Source organism: Muntiacus reevesi, chromosome 7, assembly GCF_963930625.1.
Source record: "Muntiacus reevesi chromosome 7, mMunRee1.1, whole genome shotgun sequence".
NCBI lineage: Eukaryota > Metazoa > Chordata > Mammalia > Artiodactyla > Cervidae > Muntiacus > Muntiacus reevesi.
In genome coordinates, this window is record NC_089255.1 from 4,438,263 (window position 1) to 4,461,440 (window position 23,178).

The window sequence follows — 23,178 nt, forward strand, 5'->3', positions numbered from 1 at the left end:
GTATACATAAGGTCAAAAGGATGGAAAATATATACAAATCTCAATTTTCACTGATTCACCAAGAGCAATTTATCAGTTCAGTAGCTCAGTCATGTCTGACTCTTTGCCACCCCATGGAAAGCAGCACGCCAGGCTTCCCTGTTCATTGCTCCCAGAGCTTACTCAAACTCATGTCCATCACGTTGGTGATAGCATCCAACCATCTAATCCTCTGTCATCCCCTTCTCCTGCCTTCAATCTTTCCCAGTATCAGGGTCTTTGCCAAGGAGTCAGTTCTTCACATCAGGTGGCCAAAGTATTGGAGTTTCAGCTTCAGCATCAGTCCCTCCAATGAATATTCAGGACTGATTTCCTTTAGGATTGACTGGTCTGATCTCCTTGAAGTCCAAGGGACTCTCAAAAGTGTCTTCTCCAACACCACAGTTCAAAAGCATCAATTCTTCGGTGCTCAGCTTTCTTTACAGTCCAACTCTCACATCCATACATGACTACTGGAAAAACTATAGCTTTGACTAGACGGACCTTTGCTGGCAAAGTAATGTCTCTGCTTTTTAATATGCTGTCTAGGTTGGTCATAGCTTTTCTTCCAAGGAGCAAGCGTCTTTTAACTTCATGGCTGCAGTCACCATCTGCAGTTATGCTTATACCTGGTGCTCAGTTTTTCACGATGTTAGAATAAATCTATCATTAACAAATTTGTTTACAAATAATGTGACCCCTTGGGAAAAAAGGGGGAATAAGGAACACTAAAAATGCAAATGCATTTTAACTCCCATTTCCTCGAAATGAACAATCTTTGATGAAACGGAACACTGCAAAGCAAACCCTCCCCTCCATGATTGTGCGCGAACTCAGAAAGCAAAATCTGTGCTTCACGTGAAAACTCGTCCCCTCGGCGGGAGCTTCTTACACGACGAGTTTGCTACATGCATGGCTCCTCTCCTGTTGAGATGCAGTCTACAGTGCTGCCTGACTGAACATGGCTATCTCATTCCCACATTCTAGTAATTCCTATGACTAATACTGACAAGCTAGTACTTCAAATTATCTGGTCTAAAGTCATCTCGCAGAGCCACTCAATGCATTCTATAACCTTTTAAATAGAGATTCCAAGAGAAAATTAAGCCTTAATGCACTAAGGCAATCACTATATATAATTAACTTCTCTTCTCTGCATTTAGAATGGCATTACCAACTTTAGGAGAAATGGAAAAATAGTCACTCATTTTTTTACAGGGTATAATTCTCTCTCTAATCCCTGGTTGAAAAGGGTGGCACACATTAGATAACAGGAGGTGAAATCAGAGAGCAATTTAATTCCAACTAAAGCTTAAAGGCAAAAATTAAAACTAGTGAGATACTGGTATACTCAAGAAGACATCCTGGGAGACTTACATTATCGAGAGATTAGAAAGTGGAAAGTGAAAATCACTCAGTCATGTCTGACTCTTTGCGAACCCGTGGACTATACAGTCCATGGAATTCTCCAGGCCAGCATACTGGAGTGGGTAGTTTATCCCTTCTCCAGGGGATCTTCCCAACCCAAACTTGAACCCAGGTTTCCTGCAGTACAGGCGGATTCTTTACCAGCTGAGCCACACGGGAAGGCCGTTGAGAGATTATTATTATGTATTAGGCACTGACCTGGAGAAGGAAATGGCAACCCACTTCAGTATTCTTGCCTGGACAATGCTGTGGGCGGAGGAGCCTGGTGGGCTGCCGTCTATGGGGTCGTACAGAGTCGGACACAACTGAAGTGACTTAGCATGCATGCATGCATTGGAGAAGGAAATGGCAACGCACTCCAGTGTTCTTGCCTGGAGAATCCCAGGGACAGAGGAGCCTGGTGGGCAGCCATCTATGGGGTCGCACAGAGTCGGACACGACTAAAGCGATTTAGCAGCAGCAGCAGGCACTGACCTAGAAATTTTCTCATTATCTCAGTTTAATTCCAATAAGTCACTGAAATCCACTTGAATTAGAGAGGTGATTTATGTGAGTAAGATCAGGAATAAACAAAGGGGAGTGGAACCCCTTTATGTGGGAAGCAGTAGTTGAGAGCTCAGATCTGCAGTCAAATGAACTAGCTTCAAATCCTCGGTTGGCTAATTTCTATCCATCTGTAATCTGGTTAAGTTACCTAATCCTTTCTAATTCTTTTCTAAGTCAGCTTCCTGACCTGTAAATCATTATACTTCACACAGGTATTGTGCTCAGCTGCTCACAAGCAAGCACTAATTAAATGGAAGCTATCACTATTGGTATTTCCTGATTTGAAGGGGCAGCACTAACATTCACAGTCTTAACACCACAGGCCTTTTCATTGGTTGGCAATCCCCACCATCCCCCCACCTCCAACCACTCTTCTCTAAAACAAAATGTTTTAGACATGGGGAAAATTTCTACCTAACAGTATCCACATTTGAAAGTTACTTCTCTTGATGAAAATTATGTTTCGTGAGATGAGGTCTGCCTTGTGCATGGTATGCAGTCAAATAATTTACAGAATTAACTAACAAATAAAGGACCTGCAATATTACATCTAACCTTCCTGGAGAGCTATCACTGGGTTCAGTTTTGCTGAAATCTATAAAGTGAATAATTTAGTTTATAAATCATTTCTATGTGCTCAGGCACTTCAGTCGTGTCCAGCTCTTTGTGACCCCATGGACTGTAGCTCACCAGGCTCCTCTGTCCATGGGATTCTCCAGGCAAGAATACTGGAGTGGGCTTCCAGGCCTTCCTCCAGGGGATCTTCCAGACCCAGGGACTGATCCCGCCTAGCCCGCACTGCTGGGGAGTCTTTAAGCAAGATGAAGAGAGATAAGTGACAAACAACATGAAGACGCTGAGAAAACAATGATCTTCCCATTACTAAACTATGCTCCAGAAAAACATAAACAAGGGGCTGTAAAAATAAGTAGGTGCTACTTTTTAAATTAAAAGCTGAAGTCATCCCGTTCACCTCTTTAGTTTGCTAGCTCAAGATAATAAAATCGAAAGAACTCAGGTAACTTCTTTCAGATTTCAATGCTAGATAACCAACAGAAACTACTGACTGGGCTCTGAGTCAAAAGGGTATGTCTCAAGTATGGCGCAATTAGAATCGGCTTAAAGAGAAACAATACACCACCAGCAAAACCTGGAGGCCAAGACGTCACTACACAGCAAAGAAATCAGAAATTCTAGATGGAAGGCAGGGTCTGGAACCTGGGGTTTGGGTGAGTGGGGATGGGAAGTAGTGAGCTTGCCAGGTGATTCTAGCGGGCAGCAAGGCTTACAGAAGCACAGTGATGTTCCACTGGGGCAATACTGCTCCCAAGTGGCCATTCTGAAGACAATTCTGGTTTTCATCAGACAAGGGTGCTCCTCGCTGTCTAGCTGGCAAAAGCGAGGTATGCTACTCCGATGCACGAGACAGCACTGTCCAACAAAGAAGTATCTGGACCAAAATGCCAAAAGTGCTGAGGTCTAGACTCTGCTCTCAAATCACAGTTATCTGTGTGCAAGTGCTAACTCAATGATCTTTTAATATACTTGTACTATGATATGGAAATCAGTCACCTGATGGTAAACTATTTTAAAATCTTGTATACTTAATTATTAAAAGCTTCTCAAAGTCCAGCATTTTCAACCCACAGCAGTTTAGACTAAGGTTTATAGGCTTGACAATACTATAGTGAAAATTTTTTAATCAAATTTAGCATCCAGCAGTGGCTGGCAGAAGAGAACCAAGAAGTTTTCGGAGCAAACATCCAGCCTTTCTCTAAGATAAGATAATAAGAAAACATTCCTTTTTGGACCACACTAGAGTTCTCAAGCCCTAAACCTCTGAGAGCGAGAAAAGTAAATAATTCCTAAGGAATAAAAAAGGAATTCTGGGCTGGGGGCCTCTGGGAGAAATAATGTGAGGTTTTATGGTGCCTAGGGTAGAGACCGTCAGGCCACCTGTCTTGGTGCAGGCATCTAGAGGGGTGACTGCGCATGAGATGAGGCCAGTGAAGGGATTTTCACTTTACTACTTCTTCAGAGTACATCTCTCTGTTTTCTTCCTTTCTTCTTTCCCCTAGACTTGAACTCTGAGTCTGCAGCCTGAAAAACTAAACTAAGCCATGTTTTCCTGCCCCTTCTCCTACTCTCAACATTACATATAAAAAGTTTATCTTACATGGATGAAGAAGTAACATCTCCACCCCACCCCCCACCCTGATCAAGTTCCTTCACCAGCAGATCAATTTGCATGCAAGAGACATAAACTAAATGGTGCTTCCAAAAGGCCTCACATTGTTTAGACTTAAGAACAACTGTTTTCAGGCTTAGAAAACAGCACAAAAGAAATAAGAATTAAATAGAACCAAAAGAAAAAAGGAAAAACATTCTGTGCAGTGGGGGGGGGGGGGGAAATCTAGCCACACTGTAATGTGACTCTTGAATACAAGCTTGAACTGCATGGGTCCACTTATATGTTGGTTTTTTTCCCCGTAAGTATGTACTACAGTATACTACACACAATCTGAAGTTGTGGAACCTCTGGTAAGGAGAGCCTGACCTCTGATATTCCACTGCATATCCTGGGCCCCGAGCCCCAAGTTGCTCAAGGATCAGTTGTGATATGATATTCCTATGCTATTATCTGAGTATTGTACCATCAGGTCAGAGCAAGTGAATGATCATTTGGGGTATACCAGGAACACTGACTTATGGGAGTTAGGGATCAGGGCTTCTCTAATAACTCAGTTGGTAAAGAATCCGCCTGCAAGGCAGGAGACCCCGGTTCTATTCCTAGGTCAGGAAGATCTGCTGGAGAAGGGATAGGCTACCCACTCCAGTATTCTTGGGTCTCCCTTGTGGCTCGGCTAGTAAAGAATCCACCTGCAATGTGGAAGATCTGGATTCAGTCCCTGGGTTGGGAAAGATCCCCTGGAGGAGGGAAAGGCTACCCACTCCAGTATTCTGGCCTGGAGAATTTCATGGAGTATACAGTCCACAGGTTCACAAAGAGTTGGACACATTGAGCGACTTTCACTTTCTTTTCATGGGAGTTGACTAGATTCTCAAATTTTGGGTCACTTGCTCTGCTAATTTTTAGCACAAATTTCTTTACTGACATCTACCAGCATCTTTAATAGACTGCATTCCTGCCTAGATCTAAGGTGGGGCTATGGCCAAACCAGGGCTTTCCTGGTGGTTCAGTGGTAAAGAACCTGCCTGCCAATGCAGGAGACTTGGGTTTGATCCCTGGGTTGGAAAGATCCCTGGGAGAAAGAAATGGCAACCCATTCCAGTGTTCGTGCTCGGGAAACCCCATGGACAGAGGAGCCTAGCAGGCCGGAGTCCATGGGATCACAAAAGAGTCAGACACATTAGTGACGACAACATGGCCAAAATCATATTGCAAAAGAATTCTAAAATTATAAACAAATAGTTACATTAAGAAATAGAAGCACAGCTGCTGGATAAAATTAACAGTGGAAATGGAGTCTTATAGTATACATTAGAAGGAATCATGAAGTTAAAATACACAGTACATAGAAGCACCAATAAATAATTTGGAATGAATGGTGAAAAGATGTGTGATTTCCAGAATTTTAAGCCTATTCTTCATTCATAATATCTTGAAACAGCTGACTCAGTCTATAAATATTTTCAAGAACAGTCATACATTTTTGGAATTATTTAACATGCAAAATAAAATTTCTCCTGCACTAATTTTTAATAAGAAATGTTTACTGAATATCCACTACAGACTAGAAGTGAAATTCGTGTCTGACTCTTTGCAACTCCATGGACTATATATACAGTCCATGGAATTCTCCAGGCCAGAATACTGGAATGGGTAGCCTACCCCTTCTCCAGGGGGATCTTCCCAACCCAGCGATCGAACCCAGGTCTCCCGCATTGCAGGCAGATTCTTTACCACTACAGACTGATGGTATGACAAAAATAAATAAGACAAACATCCTAAACTTAAGCAGGTTAAAGTTGCGGGGAAAATTACTAAGCAACTATACAGTGTAAGTGCTACTACAGATATCATCTTATTCCTTTCTAAACCTGCTCCTTCTGCCTCTTGTTCTCTAGTTGGCAGTTTCAACCCTAGAATTCTGGGATTCCTCCTTCCTTATTCATCCTCTCCTTTCTATTCCTATTTCTGCTATCCCAGGAACTGGCTCCTGGGTGACTGCAACAGCTTCAGTCACTACTGATGACTCTGGTTCTGGTCTTGTCCCATTTAAGATAATAACCTATCTAAAGTCTAGTGATCACTCTGAAATGCTTATCTAACCAGGAAGACCCACTGCTTGGCAACTTCCCATCACCCACGTGATATTTAGTTCCCAGTTTCTTGACATGGCAAAGTCCACGCCTACCCCTTCATACTAAATTCCAATCACACCGGCCTTACATTCTGAACCACGATTAAGAGAACTGACTGACGATGCTCTGCTCAACACTCGCCTATCTATCTTTATTGTCTTTATTGTCCTTTTGCCTATTATCCACCCACCTACATGAAAACTGAACACATCATTTAATATTTAGCTCCAGGGTTACCTTTTTCCAAGAAACCTCAGACTAGACTTTTCTCTGAGTCCCTCTTTGGGTTGAATTACAGAGGTGCTTCCAGAATGCCCTGTGACGATCACAACCTTTGTGCAAGCAAACTCAGAGTGGGGCAGCAGGGGTCAGCAAGGGGGGTTGGCAGCCTCAGCCTCACGTGGGCGCCTGTCGCAACCGCAGCATCTCAGACCCCGCCGAGACCTACACCCTGAGAACCTGCCTTTTAACAAGACCCCAGGTGAGTCACACGCCCGTTACAGTTGGGGAGCACTGCTGCAATCCTCTGTACTTTTGTTTCTCCTATTAGGTAAACTGGCTCAGATTTTAGTGGGCCTGACAGCCACCTGGGATGCTGACTGTGCTGCTAGACCCCCAAGCCCAGCAGAAAGCGCGACACAGCAGGTCTGGGGAGGGGCTCAGGTGCACGTGTTTTTATAAGCGCCCCGTCAGACACTTAAGGCAGGAACCAAAGGACAGAGAAGTCACCAGCTGGGGGTTGGCTAAGAGCTTATACCACACAGGGGATATGGAGGACACCAGAATAGAAAGACTTTGTAAATGTCTTGGAAACAAAACAAACTGTCTAAACCCTTCTAGAAGAGCTGGCGCAGTAAAAATAACATAACAGAAAATGGTCAGTATTTTGCTTCTCAATTTAAAAAGGCCTATTCTAATGCCCACTGCCCAAACACTAATGGCAACAATATCATATAACCAAAAAGCTCTCTAAACTATTCACGAAAAGAAACCTGCTCACTGATAAAGCTCACAATCCAAGGTCTATATTCACCTGAGTTAACTGGTAACCACCACTTTTCAGAAGACAGAAGAAAACCTTGAGTGAACTTTTTAATTTTCATAAAGCCACTATTAGAAAAATAAAATAAAAATAAAATTATTCTACTGGTCAGGCTAAAAGAGAGAGAGAAATGATTTTGCTGAAATGATGTGTCAGAAAATAAGAGTCTAAATGTCTAGTTCAATAGTAGCCTCCCTAAGAGTCAGCTGCTTCATATCTATCAGTAAAAAGAAACGGACACAGGAACACCTGAATCACTACTTTCCGGGGGTCCCCAACCTCTAGGATCTAATGCCTGATGATGTGAGTTGAAGCTGATGTCATAATAGGAATAAGTTGCACAATAAATGTAATGTGCTTGAATCCTGCTCTGAAACGCAACCCCCCCCCCCCCCCCCCCCCGCCGCCCTGCCCTCTGTTCAAGGAAAATCATCTTCCATGAATCTGGTCCCTGGTGCCAAATAGGTTGGGTACTGCTGCTTTACACCATACCCTCATACCCAGACACATGGCAGCCCCTCAATAAATGCTTGTGGAATTTAACTACGATACCAGCTAACAGTTACGACTTAGTTAACACGCTGTTTAATCTTAAGTAAAAATTTTGTGACTGGTCACCTTTGCTTAAAAAGTTGAAGCTTCTTTCAGAAGCACCTTAAAGTCAATTATGAATCACATACACTACAAAAGGATTTAATGCTGAATTAAGGAAAGTAAAAAGTCTGAATCAAGAAATACTGAAAAACTTCTAAAAAATCACTACAAAATCCAGTATGCGCAGAGTATCTTAAATGTGGTTATTAGCTGAGCCATTTAAAAAAATCCAAAATGATTACATAACAAACATGAAGCATAAAAAGAATATAATTAATACTTCTTTACTAGTGCAGTGATATTACATATCTATTATCTGATATACAATGCCTGGTGTAAATTCTAAGACTATATGGTTATTAAATCAATTGTTAATTGTTTCATCAGAGACTTTTTGCTGCTTTACTTATGCTATGAGCAAGATTAGAGTTTACTGCCAACATAGTCTATATGGTTTTGTCCTTGCTGAATTTTAAAGAGATCAAACATAGTGGCATTTTGAAAAAGCAACCACAGACCTGTGATAGCTACAAGCAAAGTTCAACTGTTTAACAGTCAAAACAAGATGATATTTTTTACTCAAATGCCTTAAATTCACATAAAATTAATCACCATAAACTATAAATGTGATTTACCAGTATATTTCTAAACATCCCATACCATCACAATCAATTGAGTTTTGGAAATGCTAATTTAATTTAGGTCAAGACATCGGATCTACTAGTCAATCAATACACATGGATGGAAAAGAATATAAATGATGTTTCACTCTTTCTTTAGCAAAAATCTGCTCATCTTTCAGGGCTGAACTCAGAATGATTACTCAACAAATTATGTACTTATTGCCTGCCTTTATGCCAGATTAGTCAAGGATCTAGTGCAATGCTGTCCAGTAGGACTTTTTCAGATGACCGAAATAATGAAACACAAACAAAAGCCACAGGCCAATGTGGTGACTGAGCACTTGAAGTGTGGTAGCTACTGCAAACAGAGGAAGTGAGTTTTAAATTTTATTTAACTTGAATTCAAATTTAAATATCCAAATGTGGCTACCGAATTGGATGAAGCAGCCCAGGTGTTATAGAAGTAAATAAGAAAGACAAAAACTGCCTTCTTGAAGTCTACAATCCTGTGTGAAAGATTTTAAATCAATCAATTAATATATAATTTCAGGTGGTGACTGGAAGTAGTCTCTTTAGGAAAGGGTGACTAGGGAAAGTCTAAGGAAATCTGGTTTAAGAACCTACTGAGAGCCCTATTGAAACTGCTTGCATGTCTTGTTCAGCTGTCCTCCAGCACCTATATATTATTTCTTGACCGTGTATGCAGAAATAATCTATAAAAACTTCCAAAACTGACCCAGTCATCAAACGGTCAAACCGTTTAAAAGCAGGCTCAGTTAAGAAAGTACGGAAAGAGATCAGGGCAAAACGAATCTGCTTTCTCTTCCAAGCCAGCCCAAGGCATCTCTGGAATCTCACTTTGAAATACAGCAATGCAGAGCAAAGATCCCCTCCTCCTCTCGTTCTTTTCATCCCCAGACTTCTACTCTGAATGGCTAATTCAGTTTCTTAGCCTCTGCCAGATCACAGACCTCAACTCACAATGCTACTGCAAATAAAACTTTAACAGGCTGCTCCAACCAGCACTGCACCTTTTACGCCAATCCTATCATTAGATTTATAATTCCTGGAAAGTTCTTATCTACAGAAACCTTAGAGGCTCTCTGCCGCTTCTATACACTAAATGCCATACAGGCATTCAATGAAAAGTTAAATGACCTTACGGAGGCAAGGCAAACACTGGAGAGATTATCAGTTAAAATACGATGACAAATGCTCTTTTTATACTCAGAAGTGAGGCCAAGTGACTCACAGGCTCGCGGAAGCAGCTCAGAGTTGATACGAAAAAATGGTTGGGAAGTGAAAAAGGGCGGAACCTGAAGATTCCAAAAGCCCGCGACTTCCAGCTCGTCCCAGCCCTCTGGCCGCAGCTCGCGGGAGCAATGGAGACCGCACCACGGCCCGGGAAGAAAGGCAGTACCCAGTGGGCGGCGGCGCAGCTCCCTGCGGGCGCCCACTAAGCCGTCAAGCTCCACAGCGCCTTTCGGGGGACCGGGCCCCGTGTCGGCCCCGCTGACTGTGAGCTACCAATTACCTGCTGGTCTCGAGCGAAGAGTAGCGCTCAGGCAAAACCTGGAGGCAGCGCTGGAAGAACCGCACGTGCCGGTCTCGCAGGAAATCCAACCGCTCTCCCTCTCCGCTCCCCGCCGGCCGCTCATCCTCCGTGGCCGCCATACTGCTACGGAAACGACGTCCGCAGCGACCCGGAAGCAGTTGGCGCGCGACTCGAAGGAAACCCCAGAGGCGATACCCGGGTGGCGAGCGTGGGGAGGGGGCGTGTGTCCGCCCCCGCCCCAGTTGGCGTTTGAAACAGCACGCTGTCAACCGATGGCCTTACGCGGCAATTTCTCCCTCAGATTTCCCCGTTGGTGGCGCACGATCTTGCCCTTTTGTACTCTAAGCCCAAAGCTTTGTAAACACCTCTCAAACCCTGTAAAATTCAGCCCACAAATCCTTCCAGAACTTTTATCTTCGTTCGATACTTGGGAAGAAGTGCAAGATCAATAGCTTCAAGGTCGTTTTGAAACAATTAGGGCCCTAAACAACATTAAGATGGTATATACGAAAAGGGTCAGTATAAAGTTGCCAACAGATTCATTTTTGGAGGCCCACAGTTTTAAGCTGAATGGATAAAATCTACAAAACTAATACGGAGATAACTACTATGACAAAGTCTTTGACTGTGTGGATCACAATAAACTGTGGAAAATTCTGAAAGAGATGGGAATACCAGACTACCTGAATTGCCTCTTGAGAAACCTGTATGCAGGTCAGGAAGCAACAGTTAGAACTGGACATGGAACAACACACTGGTTCCAAATAAGAAAAGGAGTTTGTCAAGGCTGTATATTGTCACCCTGTTTATTTAACTTATATGCAGAGTACATCACGAGAAATGCTGGGCTGGAAGAAGCACAAGCTGGAATCAAGATTGCGGGGAGAAAGATCAATAATCTCAGATATGCAGGTGACACCACCCTTATGGCAGAAAGTGAGGAAGAACTAAAGAGCCTCTTGATGAAGGTGAAAGAGGAGAGTAAAAAAGTTGGCTTAAAGCTCAACATTCAGAAAACTAAGATCATGGCATCTGGTCCCATCACTTCATGGCGGATAGATGGGAAAACAGTGGAAACAGTGGCTGACTTTATTTTTCTGGGCTCCAAAATCACTGCAGATGGTGACTTTATGAAATTAATTTTTAATGAAATTAAAAGACGCTTACTCCTTGGAAGGAAAGTTATGACCAACCTAGACAGCATATTAAAAAGCAGAGACATTCCATCACCAACAAAGGTCCATCTAGACAAGGCTATGGTTTTTCCAGTAGTCATGTATGGATGTGAGAGTTGGACTATAAAGAAAGCTGAGCACCAAATAATTGATGCTTTTGAACTGTGGTGTTGGAGAAGACTCTTGAGAGTCCCTTGGACTGCAAGGAGATCCAACCAGTCCATCCTAAAAGAGATCAATCAGTCCTGGGTGCTCACTGGAGGGACTGATGTTGAAGCTGAAACTCCAATACTTAGGCCACTTGATTCGAAGAGCTGACTCATTGGAAAAGACCCTGATGTTGGAAAAGATTGAGGGCAGGAGGAGAAGGGGATGACAGAGGATGAGATGGTTGGATGGCATCATCGACTCGCTGGACATGGGTTTGGGTGGACTCCAGGAGTTGGTGATGGACAGGGAGGCCTGGCGTGCTGCCATTCATGGGGTTGCAAAGAATCGGACACGACTGAGCGACTGAACTGAAATGCTGATTAAATCATTATCGATGCTACAAAAGAGATGTTTCTAGTCCTCTAGAATACCAGTAACTGCATGTGCATGCGCGTGCGCACACACACCCACACCCCACAGCTGATTCGCATACAAGGGTTTGTGTCACACACACACACCACTGTTGATTTGCATACGAGGGTAGGTATCATTTTCTTTAGGAGACCAGAGATTTTACTCTTTAAGTCAGTGTGTCATCCAGCATCAATAATGCATCAATTTGCAACAACAGCAAATAAACACAAGGTGTTCTCCAAGTATGCATATGCTAGAAAATGAAATAGCATAAGCTTCTTTTTAATTTTTTTCAAAAAGAGGGATTTCTGTTGCTTCAGCCATACATTCTTCCCTTTAAAAGTTTATGAGGTAGTCTTAGGGGAAGATGTCCACACAAGGATCTGGTCTGAACTTGGTTTTTACAGTCAGCTAATAGAAGTTTGGGCATAATTTTGTTAGCCTTCTTAGAAAATGTATTTCTTAAAAAGCATACCATGTGGGCTGGAGTTTTCACCAATCCAAAGCACCCTGCATAATGTTAGGTACTAGTTACTAATTATTCAAGGTATTCCTACATGTCTTTAACAAATACTGCATTAACAAACTGCCAGGTATGGGCAGAGGGCTGTCTTTGGTGCTTCTGTACAAATATGGAGGCCAACAGTCATTGTCCATAGGTATGCTCAGTCTAGAGGAGCTTTCATTCCATTATTACAATGAAGATTTTTCTCACTTGCACATCAGTTCAGTTCAGTTCAGTTGCTCAGTCATGTCCGACTCTTTGTGACCCCATGAACTGCAGCATGCCAGGCCTCCCTGTCCATCACCAACTCCCGGAGTTCACCCAAACCCATGTCCATCAAGTCGGTGATGCCATCCAACCATCTCATTCTCTGTCGTCCCCTTCTCCTCCTGCCCTCAATCTTTCCAAGCATCAGGGTCTTTTCAAAGGAGTCAGCTCTTCGCATGAGGTGGCCAAAGTATTGGAGTTTCAGCTTCAACATCAGTCCTTCCAATGAACACCCAGGACCGATCTCCTTTAGGATGGACTGGTTGGATTTCCTTGCAGTCCAAGGGACTTTCAAGAGTCGTCTCCAACACCACAGTTCAAAAGCATCAATTCTTCGGCACTCAGTTTTTTTTATAGTCCAACTCTCACATCCATACATGACTACTGGAAAAACCATAGCCTTGTCTAGACGGACCTTTGTTGGCAAAGTAATGTGTCTGCTTTTTAATATGCACATATACACCACCAAATGGCTGAAGCTATTCAAAGTTCAGACAGAAAGACAAAGCTCAGATAGAAAAACAATCTATTCAACCTGGCTCTTAGAGGGAAGCCAAATATTTCATCTGATTCTCAGTTCAAGAACCACTAATATGATCCAAATGGAGAAAATATTTCTATGATGGACTCACTGAGACAGATTATACTTCCTAGGTAAGTAATCACCCACGTTTTCATGGGTGCTTCTAACCATACAAGAATTTTGACATACATATGACAAAATCTAACCCTTCACATAGAATGTCACTGCACATTATTAGCTAAAAAATGTAGAGCACAAGTCTTCAAGGTATAGGAATGACAGAGTATCTATAAAACTGAATATTATTTAGCTATTAAATGATAATGTTTGAATTATATAGAAACACAGAAAAATGTATGTGACGTAATGCTAAGTGATAATAGTATAGTATCTAAAATGTACTCTAAGACTAGCTATTTAAATTATGTAGGTATATTTTCAGAAGAAGTTACCTTTATAGTAGTAGAATTGTGGGTGCTTTATAACATTTTTCCTTTAGTGTTTTTTTTCTCAATTTCTTAATCCAGCATAAGAAATGTTTATTTGACATCTCTTCCATGAGCCTGTAACTGAAGACATTATTATGTTTACATCCTTTATACAAAGGATCCATATGATAAATTCCTTACTGATTTCAGATACAACTAGAAGGACAAGTTTCTTCAAAATACTATACTTTTTTTTATTTAAAAAAAACAAAAATTAAACAAAAACTGTAAGAATCACCTCACCCAATACAATAGGCTTACCTTAAATACAGGAAACAGAAAGCTGTATTTGTGTACAACAAAAAAGCAACATGTTAGAAAGCAATGAATAAGAAACCTTTACTTTGCTCTGTCTTGTTATTCAATTCTGTTTTTAAATTCTCTTGTCCTATTCTTTATATTTTATTTCTAAACCACCTCAAATCATTTTAAAAAGTTAAGGAGAACAAGTGCAACAAATGAAATGGGCATTCCTGAGTAACAGTGTTTTATATTAATTCTCTCTTTTTGCACCAAGAATTGTATAAATAGAATTCAGTTTCCAAAATCTGGAAGCCATCTACTTTGAATATTAACTGTGAAATAAGAAAAGGTTTCAAACGCTACTCCTAGTAAATTTGTATCTAAATCATTTGACCTAAATGATCAAATTATAATTAAAATACTCTGAGATAAAAGTTATAAGAAATGAAGTTTCTTATATTTATCATGTATATGATGCCTTTCGTGTTAAGCTGGGAACTACTTAAAGTTAGGAACTAAGATTTAAAAAATTTTTTTCCATTAAGTTGAGTTGAATGAAGTTAAATTGTGTTTTCATTTATAAAAGTTTGGAAGTTTTAAAACTGACTCTTTTGACCAAATATATTAGTCTAGCAATTTTAAAACATTTTAAATATCACTAAGAAATATCATAGTCCTTTAAAGTCAGCTTACTTTCGATGCTGTTACAAAACAAAACTTTCATATCTTGAGGCAAACAAAGCACCAAAGAAAAGTGCATCAGTCGAGAAGATGTGAAGGACAGAGAGTTTATAAACGTGTGGGCCCCAGGAAGGCTGAACGGAGACGGGAACAGCTAAAGGAGACCAGTAAGACTGTGTGCCAGTAATGCAAATAACAGAATATATATGAGGTGAGAGGTGTATTTTTAAAATAAATATTTTCCTTATAAAACAAAGCATGCTTTCAAACAAATACAAAGTATTTGTTACACAAAATGTAGTAACTGACAAATTACCAATTTGTTAAACTTAGAAAAAGTTCTAACTTATTTCATAACTCAAAAGAAGAAACTTTAAATTTCTGTTACTCAAGTTAATTTAGTTCCAAGTTATAAATGGTACAAAATCTTGGTTTAAAAATGTCACTCTATGATTGTCTCAATTTATTTTGCCATGCTATGACAAAAAAAAAAAATCTTTCAAATGTTTTAAGTATTTAAATAAAATACTGTTTCTAACATAAACTTATTCAAAGAACTTTTACATCAATAGGCCAACATATATTAATTACCCTCTTAGGATAAACAGGAAATACTAATGACAATGCGTTGTAGAACTTAATACCTGCCAATTCACATGCAACACAATAATCAATCTGAAGAGGCTAATAGAATTTTAAGGACATGGTCATTCTCTCCTCCTATAACTCCATATGCTAACATTCTCATCAACTGAAGGAGAATTTCATGATCCCATATTTTCTAAACTCCTTGTCTCCAGGTTGGAATAGCCCTAAGGAGAAGAAGAAAAGAGTATATAAATATATAGGGTATTTTTTTAAAGTCTTGATTAAATGTTAACTTTTAAAAAGTATATAGATTTTTTTAATCTATACACTCTTTTAAAAGCTTATAATAAACTTTTTATTTATTATAAAATATTATATAAATTATGTAAAATATATACATTTCATGTACAGTTTATTAGATTATTATATAGTGAACACCCATTCTAACTCCTCCTTTACCTATGTGGGATATGTAGAAGTGGCCCAGAGCCTGTTGGTCCTATCTTTTTGGTCCGTTCTTCCCAACCTTTGGTAGGTTTGTAAAGTCTAGAGGGATCTCTACTAACATTGTTTTCAACCTGTAATCGGAAGTAAAATGAGTACCAGTTAATTTATATGAACTGTTGGGTTTGTACTTGTAAATCCTTAGTAACAGAAAGCAGGTTTAAGAAAACTATTTGACATTCACTAGGCAGAAATAAAGCTTGTTAATAACCTCTTCAGTAAACTTCTAATTGCGCTCATACAGCTAAAATAAAATTTGGATTACATCAATCTACTAATAAAATGTTGATTTATTTTTTCTAGTTACTTTATTCTACTTCCACTGTTGTATTTTTTCTACTTCTCTCATGAGGGAAATATAACACAGCAAAGTAGGACAGACAATAAATTTAAGGTAAATATAACCACCAGTAAGTAGTCCTTTGTTTCATCTGTGACAGTCAATAGTATCTATCACCAATGAAATTAAACAATGCTCATAGCTGCTATAGATCTAAAATACAGGCTCATAGAGCAAGAATGGGGACTTCTCTGGTGTCTCAGTTGGTAAAGAATCCGCCTGCAATGCAGAAGACCTGGGTTCGATCTCTGGGTTGGGAAGATCCCCTGGAGAAGGGAAAGGCTACCCACTCCAGTGTTCTTGCCTGGAGAATTCCATGAACAGAGGAGCCTTGAGGGAGTTGAGGAGTTTGAGGGCCACAGCCCATGGGGTAGCAAAGAGTTACACATGAATGAGCAATTAACACTTTCACTTTTTTTCACATAAGAAGAATGAAGAAAAGGACAAAGAGCAGGAAGAGAGAAGGAATTTAGGGTAAAGGAAACGAGGTGCTTATAATGTGAAATGGTAGAATTAAAGCAGTTGCTTTGTAATTGGTAAATAAGTAAGTATGAAATAAAGGAGTTGGAGATAAAGGAGAATTGGATTTTACATTTGTATCCTTACAAATCAAAGAATTATGATAATAACAATGAAAGTAAATTAATCTCACTGTAGAGTACCTTTTCTTTTAATTTTGCCAGTTTTCTTTGTTTTTCTGCCTTCTCATCTTCCTTTAATTGTCTATTCAGAATTTTCAATTCAAGTTTATGTAAATCCTAAAAGACATATACCAACAAAAAAGATAACATTAAGAAGTAAAATTAGCTAGAATTTGTTTCAAAGTTTAGTTGCTTGCATGTAAAATTAAATTACCTTAAATAGCAATATACCTGTAATATCAACTTTTTCCAAAAAAAGAAAACCTAAGAGCTTTATTTTCTCTGAATATCAATGTAACACATGCACATCCTTTCTGAATCACTTTCTTTCAACTGTTTCTTGTTTTATTTTATGGGTCAATCTAAAACTTCCTTTCTTTTGATGGGTAAAATTTTCAGTTATCAATACAGAGATGTCTAGTTTTAGATCTCTTGCATTATACTTTCTGTATAATACAGGGTTTTCTTTTTTTCTAAGTCTTTTATTATGTGACTTGCTTGCCTTTTGGGGGAATGATCTTTGGTTGTGTAGGGAGACTTTTATTTTTATATAAAAGAAATACCATTAGTAATGTGTTTTTGCCTATTATTTTTTTATTATTTTTCTTTGTACTTCCCTTATTTTTTGCTTTATGAGTGTTGCCCATATTTGCATGTATATTTTGATGCAATTCGTAAGTTATCTCTCATTTGTACTCTTTTTCATTTTAAAGTACTCTTCCTTGTCTTTTTAAATATACTTGGACTGAATTCCACCCTATCTGATGAGATTGCAACTTCTTTCTTTGATTAGGATTTTTCTTGTACACATTTGTTTAAAAGCACTATAACCCTATCTCTCAGCAATAACTTGATTCCTTTAAGTATATACTGAGTATAATGTCCTAGACCCTAGGGTAAGGCATGAACAAAAAGGACAAAACCCCTGCCTTCATGGAGCTTACACTATGGTAGGAAGATGGACAGCGACCAAGTAACGCAGCCAGTCTGGCGGAGCAGGCAAGACCTTCAGGGCCTGGACTGCGGCTGCCTTTCCGTCTTGCTCCTGATGGTTTCTGTCTCCCCTAGAATACTGCAGTGTTTACAGTTCCCCCAAAAGCTACTCCGTTACGCTCCTCCAAGCTGCCCATTCATGCTGCTCCCTCTGCTAGGAAAGATCTCCCCTTCCCTTCCCTTTTCTTCCCTTCCAAGACTCAAGTACCACCTTCCGTCTCACAGCTGTGGTACGCTTCCCTCCTTGCAATGCACCTCCCACACTTGTCTGTCTGCACCTCCAGCAGCACGCTGTTTACCATAGCACGCTCAAGTCCCCTGTTTGCACACCAGCCATTCCCGCCAGACTCTAACCTGCTAGAAAGCAGGGAGCACAGCCTCCTTATTTCGGTGCACTAATACGAGGTCCAGGACAGATACATAAGAAGCATTCAATTAATTTTTGCTGAATTGAGCCTGGAAGTAATACCTCCATGTGTTTCGCTGAAAACTTATTCAGGAAATGTATTTACTCACTCTTTCTTGAAACCTGGAAATTTCATCAGCAGCAGTTTTCCTTCTTTCTGCCTTTTCTGTCTTTTCCCGTATCTCCTTTTCAAGTCTCAAGAACTCTGCCTGCTCTTTCTTCTGTTGGGTGTAGGTTTCCAGCAGCAGCTTTAGTTTACACTGGCGCTGACGCGCTCTCTGCTGCTGCTTCTCTTTCTCTTCCTCCTCTTTTAACTGGGAAGCGCTTTTCATTGCCATTTCTATACTTCTCTGTTTTTTCCAAGCTTCAATGGCCAATTTTTGCTTCCTTCTTTGTTCTTCTTTTTGTTTTTGATTATCTTCCTGTTTATTATGAGAAAGTACTTTTACGCTGTCTTTTTCCTTTAATTTGAAAATTTCCTCCATTTTTTGCTGCTTTTTGGTTTTCCAATGCTGAATAGACTACGTGGTAAAAAAACAATGAAAACAAGAAAAAATATTTTAGTAACCAAAAGCGTTTTATGTTTTATTTTTATTTGGCTGCACTGTGAAGCATGTGGGATCTTAGTTCCCCAACCAGTGACTGAACCTGGGCCTTGACAGTGAAAGCACCAAGTCCTCACCACTGGACTGCCAGGGAATTCCCGCCAAAAGCATTTTAAAATACAACCTCAAATCCATATCTCTTTCTACATAGTGACTGCAGTATGCTTGTTGCTTAGGTTTGAAAAGTGGTTTTTTAAACCAATGCAATTTTTTTCTACTTATCTTTGTAAAAAAATTAACATATCTTTTAAAACACTAAATAATGGCTATTCCATTGGCCTTTCTCTTCCTCTTTGAATCGCCAGGTACACAAGGACTGCACCTCATGAAGTCTCCTCTTCCCCTTTACCTCTTCCTTTATATTCAGGGGGAAACAGTCCTTTCCTCTGATCATTTCACTTCTGCTTCCAAATTCTCTTTCTAGGCTTAGAATCCTTTCTGAGTGACCCATCTCTGGTCAAACTCAGAAAAGGAGTTAAAAGCAAGGTAGGTGAGGATATGAGCTCTAGAGCCAGGTATCTGGGACCAAATCCTGGCTTTGCATTTACTAGATGTGACCTTGGATGAGTCATTATATGTCTCTGTTCTCGTTCTGCCCATCTGTAAGTGGTAGGTAGCATTTCTCAAACAGGGTTGTTGTGAAGTTTAAATGAGTCAGTGCCCGGCACGTAGTGCTTCAAAAGTATAAAAAAAAAAAAAAAAAGGCAAAATAGCTTCATATCTTTACATGTGGGTATGTAAAAATTATTTAAAATTCTAGCAGCCTTTTCTATGCCATAAAGGAAACTGAATTATTTTCCCCTGAAGTTCCTCATGGTATATCATTCATTTTCATGAAATACATCCTTATGCGATGTGTACTATATGCAACACAATGTGAATAGGAACCACAGGTGATTAAAACAATACCAACGCCATCTATTCCAGTGCTACTCCAAGTACCAGTCCACAACAATATCAGGAATTCATGCCAGAATGTAAATCAACGTACTTCTTTCAACGAGGAAGTTTTCTATGAAAAAACAGTCACGTGAACTAAATAGCATGCTTACTGGGTAGTTGATTCTGGTATAATCACGGTAACTCATTGAAGACCAGAAATAGTTTGCAAACTAACATCTAGTCCATGGACCGAGTTTGACCAGCACTGCTCTAGGTGAGATAAGACACGTGCATAAATACTAGAATATATTTTAGAACGTGCCATCGCATATCACACAAGACATATTAAATAAGTGCTACTGAAATTCTGAGGGGTGAGTAGGCAAAAGGAAGCAGCATATGATCTGGGCAGATGTAGGTAAGTTAGCAGTGGAGAGTGGAAGAAAGAAGGCGGTTCCAGAAAGTGAGAACAAGATAAGCAAGAGGACATGGACCAGAAAGTTCATGGAATGTCTGAAAAAAAGTATGTTCATTTAGACAAAACATAGGATATATTAAAGGAAGGAGGGGGGGTAAGAATGGCAAGTTTTCTATTCAACCTTCTCAACTCAACAGATTTAAAATGCATTCCTGGACTTGCCTGGCCGTCCAGTGGCTAAGACTCCATGCTTTCACCACAGGGGCACGGGTTAGGTCCCTGCTCAGGGAACTTAATATTCTGCATGCTGCGGGGTGTGGCCAAAAAAACCCCCCAAATACGAAACTGCATTCCTGGTGTTATACCCCCAAACTTCCCACTGCTCCTCGAACATGTCCTGCTTCAGTAAATGACATCTCCTCTTTCACACTTTCCTATATCACCCCTACATCCAATCAGTCATCAGGGATCAGGAAACAGTGGCTGGAAACAAGAAGAGAAAGCCAGAATCTAGGTGGTTTACTTTTATTGCAAGAAGCACAGTTAAGAGACACTGCCTGTTCCTCCACCCTAGACAGGTGGCTCTGAAACTTGAGCTTGTTAACAGAATAACCTAGAGGCTTTATTTAAACTCAGAGTTCAGACTAGGTCTGGGGTTGGACCCTGCTAAATTCTAACAAGTTCCCAGGTGATGCTGACTTTGCTGGCCCCTGGGAAAAAATCCTAAATAATTCTTGTGTGTGAAGTCATTCAGTCGTGTCCGACTCTTTGCAACCCCATGGACTGCAGCCTACCAGGTTCTTCCGTCCATGGGATTTTCCAGGCAAGAATACTGGAGTAGGTTGCCATTTCCTTCTCCAGGAGATCTTCCTGACCCAGGGATTGAACCCGGGTCTCCTGCATTGTAGGCAGACGCGCTTTACCATCTGAGCCACAAGGGAAGTCCAAATAAATCTTACTAGATTGTTATTTTGAGATTTTAAAAATGACTTATGTTTCAAAATTTTTCTTAAAGTTTTAAGTGTCAACTTTATGAACATTGACCTTATTTTGGAAAGAAACAATAGTAACAAGAAGCCACCAGCTATTTCCTCTAATACTTTATGTGCAGAATCAAGTATTTCTCTAATGCTCCTTTTTGGGTATGTTGCCTGCCAAACTGTCACACCTTTCTTGTCAAACCAACTGAATTAAAATTTATTGCGCTCAAGTCTACAAAAAAAAAAAAAAGAAAGAAAAACTTAGGACTATCTAAGCCTATGGTTCTTGGCCAGGGGCAATTTTTACTGTCCAGAGGACATCTGGTAATGTCTGGAGATATTTTTGATCATGATATTTAAGGTGGTGGTACTAGCATCTACTGGGTGGACGTCAAGGGCACTGCTAACCATCCTACAGCGCCCAAGACAGCCCTCACAGTAAAGAATTACCCAGTCCAAACAGTCAACAATGCCAGTGTTGAGAAATCCTAATCTCAACCAGAGTCAGAATAATATTTTTGTGAAAACGGGACCTTTTAGGTATTTGCTACAATTAAGAGTTACTCTTTACTCTGGGGTTGCCAAAACTTTTGAGTCTTTTAAAATAAGTAGTGCAACTAAAGTTTCAAAACAGAAACTTTTGAGTCAAAGAATTTTTTTTCCTACTGCCCTCTTTATTTTCTGTTGAAAATAATGTGGACTTCACTAGTAAGATGACTTTTATCAAAAGCCTGGTTAAATCTGAATTTCCCATTTCCAGTGGACACAGGATGTTGACCATTGTCAGATGTTTTCTGACTCACTGTATTATTTCTTAGAGTAGATTATGCTGGATGTTGAGTATGTCAACTTCCACTAAAATGACTTAACTTCTCAATGCCTCAGTTTCACCTGCTATGAGACAGGGGAAACCGTTAACATATGTCACAGGGCTGAACTAAATTAATAATATATGTTAGCGCACAGCACAGTCCTAGAACACAGAAATATACAGTAAATAATAGCCATTACAATTCTTATTACCTCTTTTTTCCTTTCTTCTAGGGCCAGAAACTTTTGATACCATTTCTCATGCTGCTGAACTTCATCCTGCGTTCTTCCGGGAAGGCGCTCTAGAACTTCTCCCATGAATGCTGGCTTCCCTTTATGCTTGTTTCTCGCCTTCACAAAGTTCTGGTGGTCATAATCGTCCCAGCCCCCCTGGCGCCCTCCTGTCTGCTGAAGGAACGTTTCAAACTCTGCCACGGCTTCTGGAAGAGCACTTGGTGTGACTCTGTCCGCAGGAACCTTGCCCGATGCTGCTCTGAAAGCCTTCTCTGTTCCTGGATCACCCAAAGCCCATGTGTCAAGTTTTCTTGATATGGCACTCAACTCATTATTAGTTGTTTTCTCTTCCTTAATAAGCTCTTCATATCTAAAATTTTAAAAATAAAAGTTTGAAAAATAAGATACAAACCAATCCATATTAACCCTTTGTTTTCCTTCAAATTTTATTATTCCCAACTCTTTTGATATCTTCTCCACTTCACAGTATTAACATCTATAAATCTAAGCCTTCAAAGAGTTTCCTCAGAGGAAAAAACAATCTTTCAAACTCTTATTTGAGAGTTTATAGACTCCAAATATAAATGAAAATTCACTTTAAACATGCAAGGCAGTCTAAAACCTAAAGCAAAAGAGACGTATTATACTGCTTTTGTGTAAGACTAGTATTAAATTTGTAACAATAGAATAGTTTACATATAACCATCTAGTAAAGAGTTATTGAAAAATAAAGGTAAATAATTTTAAATTAAAATGTGTTTAAAACATACATCAACCTCTGCTCTTCCTTAAAAGTGTTAATTGCATTTTCAATTTCCTCCATCATTTCTCTGAGCTTTTCAACAACTGTAAAAAAAAAAAAGGGAAAAATTATGTCATATTTCATTATGACTAAGAATTAAAAATTAGGAAGAAAATTAGAATGTTCTCTTAAAAACCATTTATCAGCCTAAAGGATAAGAAAAAAATGTACTTTTAAAAAGTAAATTTTTATGATTGTGATTTTTTTATTACAGATTTTTTCCTAAGCATACATACCTTAAATATTATTTTTTTCCAAAAAGCTTCTACATCATGTATGTTTTCTGTGACTTGCACTTTTTCTTTAACAATATGTTGTAATTAACTTTCTACATCCACATACATATGGTACTTCATTCTTTGTATGGCTACATGGCATTTCGTTATCTAATGCTACC

General features: G+C 39.7%; 2 protein-coding genes across 2 annotated transcripts in view; both read right to left on the minus strand.

Moving 5' to 3' along the window:
- PGGT1B (protein geranylgeranyltransferase type I subunit beta) overlaps positions 1-10,260 on the minus strand; it is a 51,890-nt gene extending 41,630 nt beyond the window's left edge. Inside the window, exon 1 of the mRNA XM_065940919.1 lies at positions 10,112-10,260. Within this exon, the coding sequence (XP_065796991.1) occupies positions 10,112-10,251 (140 nt within the window). The 5' untranslated portion in view covers positions 10,252-10,260. The remainder of the gene's footprint in view (positions 1-10,111) is intronic.
- Positions 10,261-13,531: 3,271 nt separating this feature from the next.
- Positions 13,532-23,178, minus strand: part of CCDC112 (coiled-coil domain containing 112) — a 30,070-nt gene continuing 20,423 nt past the window's right edge. Inside the window, exons 5-10 of the mRNA XM_065940578.1 lie at positions 22,750-22,825; positions 21,959-22,349; positions 18,161-18,571; positions 16,673-16,768; positions 15,626-15,744; positions 13,532-15,390 (exon numbers count right to left, since the gene is read on the minus strand). Coding sequence (XP_065796650.1) covers positions 15,360-15,390; positions 15,626-15,744; positions 16,673-16,768; positions 18,161-18,571; positions 21,959-22,349; positions 22,750-22,825 — 1,124 coding nt within the window. The 3' untranslated portion in view covers positions 13,532-15,359. The remainder of the gene's footprint in view (positions 15,391-15,625; positions 15,745-16,672; positions 16,769-18,160; positions 18,572-21,958; positions 22,350-22,749; positions 22,826-23,178) is intronic.